At 36.6% G+C, this 7,113-nt stretch overlaps 1 protein-coding gene across 2 annotated transcripts in view; it reads left to right on the top strand.

Annotated features, from left to right (window-relative positions):
* The first annotated feature begins 2,176 nt into the window (after positions 1 to 2,176).
* The window catches only part of Adi1 (acireductone dioxygenase 1), a 142,977-nt gene continuing 138,040 nt past the window's right edge, over positions 2,177 to 7,113 (top strand). For both annotated transcript variants that reach the window (XM_017614938.1, XM_017614937.1), the window contains exon 1: positions 2,177 to 2,435. In XM_017614938.1, the coding sequence (XP_017470427.1) occupies positions 2,313 to 2,435 (123 nt within the window). In that variant the 5' untranslated portion in view covers positions 2,177 to 2,312. The remainder of the gene's footprint in view (positions 2,436 to 7,113) is intronic.

Genomic DNA, 7,113 nt, shown 5'->3' with positions numbered 1-7,113 from the left:
CGCCAGTGTCGGTCGCCGGGGACTAGATAGGACGCAGTGGACGCAAGCTACAGACTGCACAAGAACACCGCACTCAGGACAGCGACAGGATGCCTCCTGATGTCGCCCGAACACCATCTTCACGGCGAGGCGCAAATGCTCCCCGTAAAGAGCACAACATCATGCTCTGCAAGCAGTTCCTGGTGGGAGCACAGAAGTGGCACCAAACAGACAGCTGCTGCGAGGAGCCCTCGCCTAGGCACGTCAGGAGGATCTATATGAACTGACGGACGAAGTCCAGAGGTTCATCAAGCAACCTCTGGACCCACAGCTTACCGACTGGCCCTGAACGGCATTCACAGGGAGTCAGTCTCGAGTTATGTAGACTCTAGACCTGTGAATGCCGTTCTAGGCATACCGCCCCCGGACACAGACGCCCCCGGAGACGCGAACTACACTAGCACAACTTCGCTCCGGCTACTGCAGCAGGTTAAACTCCTACCTGTGTAGATTGAATGGGGATGTGACAAATGAGTGTCCGGCATGCGGAGAGACCCCACATGACTCGAAACATCTCTTCGCATGCCCGAAAAACCCGACAACCCTAACGGCCTTGTCCCTGTGGACCAATCCCGTAGAAGCAGCACGCTTCCTAGGGCTGCCGTTAGTGGATCTTGACGACAACGACTGAGATACCAACCGACCTGGGCGGGGTTGTTGTAGCCGCTACAACAACAACAACAACGCTTCAGAAACTTTGGATGCACTTAAATTTGCTAATACTTTCACAAAAAATGCCGTTTTTTTAATTGTAGCTATTAATAATTTTTATAAATCATATATTTTGCAATTTAATACAATAAAACCACGTTTTCTGTCGAAAAATTTATTACTCAGAAAATTTACTATTTTACAGTTTATTTTATCCTTCCATACGGCTTTGTTTACTTTTATTTGAGAAATTTCATCGTCGCCGGGAATGGGGAATCTTGTATTATATCATACCATATAGTGTTTAGTGTTAGACAATTTTTGCTCTTAAAATTAATAAAATTATATCAAGCAAAAATAAAACTATTCAAAAACGGGCATAAATGCAGTTGGGCTCCAAATCTCAAATTAAAAAAAAAAAATATTGGAATCGATAGAGATGATTGAGCTGAGTATAACGGTATACTTGTTTTTTTGGGCAAACAACAACTACAAGAATTATCAAAGGTTAAAGTTCAAAATAAGCAATTTTTGAAATCAAAATTTCTCAAAAACAAATGAATAGATCCATCCATCCGTTTTTAAGAAGTTTTGTTTTCAAAAATTGCTTATTTTGAACTTTAACCTTTGATAATTTTTGTTGTTGTTTGCCCAAAAAAAGAAGTACACCGTTATACTCAGCTCAATCATCTCTATCGATTCCAATATTTTTTATTTTTTTTGAGATTTAGAGCTCAACTGCATTTGTTCCCAAAAGCGCGAAAATGTGGTAGATTTCAGACCTTGAGTGGTAGATGCAAAAAAAGGGCATTATCTATCACAATGTGGTGACGGTCCGATCACTGGAACTGGGTATCGAAATTGTTTTAAGTATTGGCATATATGTAATACTATAGTATATTGATAGTAAGCTAACATCTCAATGTGTAAAGGCCCGTCCACATAGAACTTTGGCGTTGCATTGGCGTTGGCGTCGCTTCAACAGGTGAGTATGAATACATGAATTCAAATGCAGCCGTCCACATAACCGAAATCCGACAACGCTCACGCCAACACAAAGCAAAATGATGGCCAACTCTCAACTTTTCGCGTGCGTTGCTCGTCAGCTGTCGCAAATAAATAAAATTATGTGAAATATTTTTCCCTTTTAATCAAGTGCCGGCAAGAAATATCGTTTTTAATACAATTACTGATATGAAATATTAATTTATCTGTCGTTAGTGTGTTAATTAAGTGGCCCAAGCATTCGCTGCCAGGCGTTCATTGTAGCAAACATACTTTAAACGTGCGTTCTGTCAAACCAACGCCAACGCTAAAGGCAACGCGAAAATTCTATGTGGACCGGCTGTAAGCATTCCGAAATCAAAGCGAGACAGTCTAGTACTGTTTTTGTCAATGTATTGTGTACTTGAGTGCCGCTTTTGTATATGTGTTGTGTACATGTTTATTTATAAATGTGTGTGTTCCTTTTCTTTCGTACGTGTTTATTGATAATATCTGCACTGTAGTGTTTTCGGACGCTACTAGCTCTTACTGCCAATATAGGACTATTACATATATGAGTATTGGATCCGATTTTTGAGTACCAACAATTCAGCACATCTCTAGTTTCATCCCTAATAATGGTTAAGGTGTGGTATATGGATAACGAACAAAACGACCAGCGTTTGGAACATCATAGGAATCCTCCACAATACTTGTCGGTAGAAAAACTACATGAATTAACTGGGGTTGAATACTTTAACGTAAGTAAACTTGTACATATACACAAAATTATTTTTTTCTTTGTCCATGAGGATTTTATACATACATACCCAGTGGGAATTAGGAGCACGTAATAATACCTTATTAGCAACTTACTCTTCACCTGGCAGTCATTACCATTTCCCTGCCGAACGTCCCTTACTTTTACAAAGGCATGGCCGCCTTATGTAAGTAGGAATTTAGAATGTACATTTTTTTTTTTTTTTTTTTTTTTGAGGGTTTAAGTTACTCTCGTTCCCTTCTTATTGGTAGGAGAGAATTATTTGGCCCGTTCTAAGAATTACAGCGCCATCACCAATTTTGCACTTGAAGTGCTTTCTTTTAAGGGTTTTTATACTATTAATAATTTATAGATGTAGAATGTAGTTTGTATGTATGAATTTTGGTGTATCTAATTGGAGTTGCCAGATCAACGTGAATATGTGGTTAATTTGATGAGTGTTTGTAAACTGTGATCAAAGTGCTTTGTGGTTCTCCTCATATTAGTTGTATTCCTGTTTTGATGCTTGTGTTTTGTGGTCTGCTTTCAAATTTTTATTTTTAATTGGGTTAAGAATGTGCTTATGGTTTTCAGTGATTTTATTCCCTCTTGTTTAAACATTTGCGGTAGTGAATTGAATTTATTGAGTGATGGGAAATGGATTCTAATTGAGTCCCATTGTGGGCATATGTATACAATATGTGTGATATCTTCTGAGCAGGAGCAGTAGTCACATTGGTCATCATCGATTATCTTCAGTCTCTTCATGGTGTCTTTGCCAAACGTGTGTCCCGTTAATATTCTGCTGATCATTCTTGTTTGTACATCGTTTAATTCCAATTTGTTTTTATGGTACCATGGTTTCGTAAGTATATTTGGAAACATTTCGAAGTATGTTTTCCCCTTGTTTTGGCTAGTATTAGTGTATTCTTCTTGCCATTTTGTTTTTAATCTTCTTTCAATTTCTTTTATAGCGTCTGATACCGTCCATCCAAGTGTCTCCTGTATGCCATTGATTTCTGCATTTCTAGCCGCATAATCTACCACTTCATTTTGGTGTATTTTACTGTGCCCGGGGATGAAATGAATTTCTACGCTGTTTATGTTGCTGTTCTTTATTGTGTGCAAGATTTCTTTGATTAAACTGTTGTTTGCGTCCGGATTGGTTAAGGCGATTGCTCCGGATTTGCTGTCAGTTAGTATTGCTAGGTTTGGATAGTTGTGGATTATAGCAAACTCTATTGCCTTCTTGAATGCCCATAGTTCTGCAGTCATAGCTGCCATTCTCTTGCTGGTATAAAAGGCTTGGGAGGTGTTGGTTCTTTCGTGGAAAAAGGCAGCTTGCGTACAGTTTTCCTTGCAGGATCCATCTGTATATATTAACTCCATTTGTCTGGACTTTAAATATTCAATTTTCCTGTTGAACAGTTGATGTATCAAGATGTCATTCGCTTCTTTTTTATTTTTGACTATGTTTTTGAAGAACTTAGTATAAACGTGAATTTTGTTAGTTTTTATGGACTCTTCGGAGATTGGTGTGATATTTCTCATAACATCTTCATACTCATTAAATATTTGTGTATAACTAGTGTTGTAGTATCTATTCTGGTTAAGCAATAAGTTCGCAGCAGGTAGTTGGAAGGCACAGGTCTTAATAATTTCTTTTGCAGTAGCTAGTCGGAGTCTGTATTCGGTTGGTAATTCTGCTGCCATGTGGTATAGAATATGTACTGGTGTTGACTTTATTAATCCTAAGCATCTTCTTATATGTTTGTTATTACAGGTTTTGAGTTTTGACAGTGCAATTTTGGACACATTGGAAAAGGATGATGCCGCGTATTCCAATTTGGATCTTGCAAAGGACTTATAAAACTGTAGCGCTCTAGCTGATGAGATTCCAAATGTACAGCCACTCAAAGTTTTAAGGAAGTTACACTTCTGGTCGATTTTATCCGTGATTTCTTTTACATGCAGGTTTGAAGAGTTGTTTTTGGTGATGTATCTGCCTAGATATTTTATTGTGTCTACTTGTTGCAGTGCTATATTATTAATTTGAATATTCAGTGATTGCTTTCTATTGTTGAAGTGTATTGTGTTGCTTTTACGCACATTAATTTTTAGGTCTAATCTAGTACATATTGATGTAAACTCATCTAATTTAGTTTTGAGTTGTATTGTTGCTATGTCGAATGAGTTGCTGGTTGAGATCAAAAAAAATCATCAGCAAACTGGAACTAACATGGTATTTCATGACCTATGGAGTGAGTTCGGCTGTATACAAGTTGAAGAGTATTGGGCTTATACCGCTTCCTTGCATTAGTCCTTTTGATCTCAATCGTCTTTTCATCAAGATGTAGTATTCTTCTATTGAGAAAATTGCTAATCCAGTTAATAATTGCTTGTGGGATTTGTAGGTCTGTAAGTTTGTTCGCCAATTTGTCAATGTTGATGTTGTCATATGCTTTTTCCAGATCTACACATGCTCCTACAACGTGTTTGCCGAGACTTTTTGCATGGAGTACCGAGTTGATGACATCATTTATGCATTGTGAGGTGGATCTTCTTTTACGGAATGCATATGTTCTTGGTGGTAAATGATCGTGTAATTCTGTTTGTCGGTCTAACTGGAGTTTTATCATTCCTTCCATGATTTTATAAACTGTCGAAAGTAGTGCTATTGGCCTATAATTCTCTGTGTAGCCGTCTTTGCCGGGTTTTAGTATTGGTATTATTTTTATGTGACGCCATTGTTCCGGTATTTCCGCTTTGCTCCAAATGCTAGTTAGGATCTGAAATAATTTTTCTTTTTCTTCTTCCTGTAGGTTGTTTAGCATTCTGTAGGAGATACCATCCAGTCCTTTTGCGAAATCTGGATTGCGGTTTTTTAAAAAGGTTTTAAAATTTTCTAAGTCATTTCCTGTATGTGATTTTCCCATCTATTCTGTTGTCGAAGTTAGTATTAGTCGGGCTAGGGCTTCAATGCTGATGAATGATTAGTTATGTGTTTAAGGTAGTGTTCTTTCTGTTCCTGAGTCCAGTTGTTGTTTGTGCGTTTAATACATCGATATTTCTTTAGACTATTAATTTTTTCCACATTGTTTTTGTGTCTGGTGTAGATGATACCTCATCCAGTAATTGATTGAAACTTTCTTTTTTTTTTGTTTGGTTATTTCTGCATTTAATTTTGTTTGCATATCAGTCAGGATGTTAAGGTTTGTTACTGATCTTGCCTTTTCATATTTCGCTCTTGCATTGTTTCTTAGTCTGTATAATTTGTCAATTTCATTATTCCACCATTTTTTTGGTTGGTATTTGTTATTTTCATTAATAGTTATGGTGTTATTTTTGGTTATGTTTTGAAATGTTTTGTTTACTTCCATTAAGCTATTTCCGATTTTTGTTTTAGAGATTTCTGCATTGATTTTATTGTTTAGGAATTTAATTTTTACGTTTTGTTTTATCTTGTATTCTTGGTTCAGTTCTATTATAATAGGGTAATGGTTGCTTTTTGTAATTTTAGACGTAATTGCTTTCCAGTTTATATTTATCATATTTCTGTTGCAGAATGTGATATCCATATGTGAGGTGTAATCATTGAGGCGATATGTAGGGCTTCCATCATTTATACAATAGAAACCGAAATCTGTAGTTAGACTTTCCAGACTTGCGCCTTTTGCGTCTGTTGAAACACTTCCCCATGTGGTCGATTTGCTATTGAAATCGCCTCCGATAATTGTGTTGTAATTTAAGTTTTTAGCGAAATTTAGTAATTTTCCAGTTTCATTTTTTAGTTCTGTGTTCGTCATATCCGGGGGGTAGTATACACTAAATAGGTTAAAGTTAGTTTTTAAATTAAGGGTAGTTATTCCTATTATATCCGCCATCGTGTTGTAGTTAATTATAGAAAATTTTATATTCTTACGTATGTATATCCCAGCTCCACCGTAACCGTCATCTCTGAATTTTCCCACAAAGTTATATTCTTTTAATGAAGTCAAACTGTTATTTTTAATCCATATTTCACTAAGGATCGCTATGTCTATGTTTTTGTTAGATAGTGTAATTTCGAGCAGATTTTTATTGTTGATTTTCTTTAAGCTTTGTATATTGTACTGTAGAATTTTCATGTTATGTTGGTATTGATTTTCCATAAGTCCGTATTTACGTTCATCTGTTTTATGCCATCTAATAGTTTTGTCAGCATTTCGAATTGTGTTCTATCTGTGTTGTTGATTGGGTTATTCGTTAAATAGTTAGTAATATTTGTGTTCATTTTATTGATAATGTTCTCTTGTTTTTGGAAGTGTGAAATAAAGGTAGTGGGGTATGCGAGATTACTAGGATTTCTGTTTTGTGTATCCTCATGGATAGCTTGTTGCCATTCGTTCATTGTTTTTTCCGCGTTATTCTCTTCCCTTTTTTACAACGCTTTTATCAACTTGCAATGTTGTGTTCCAGAAACTTTCAATGTTGTGTGTCCGACACCATAAAGCAAAGCTTTGAAAAGCTCCTATAAAAAAGCATAGGGCGAGGTAGATGACATCTAGATGTCGCCCTATGTACTAGGTTTGCTACACCGGAAATAGACGACACGCCATTTCTTTAAATAAAATTAATTGGTGCTCGTTTGTATGTACATACATATGTAAATGCATGTGTGTGCACCTTTCTATTAATAT

This window comes from Rhagoletis zephyria, unplaced genomic scaffold, assembly GCF_001687245.7.
Source record: "Rhagoletis zephyria isolate East Lansing unplaced genomic scaffold, Rhagoletis_zephyria_1.1 Rzeph_scaffold_00928, whole genome shotgun sequence".
NCBI classification, from domain to species: domain Eukaryota; kingdom Metazoa; phylum Arthropoda; class Insecta; order Diptera; family Tephritidae; genus Rhagoletis; species Rhagoletis zephyria.
This window is presented reverse-complemented; position numbering and strand designations above follow the sequence as displayed.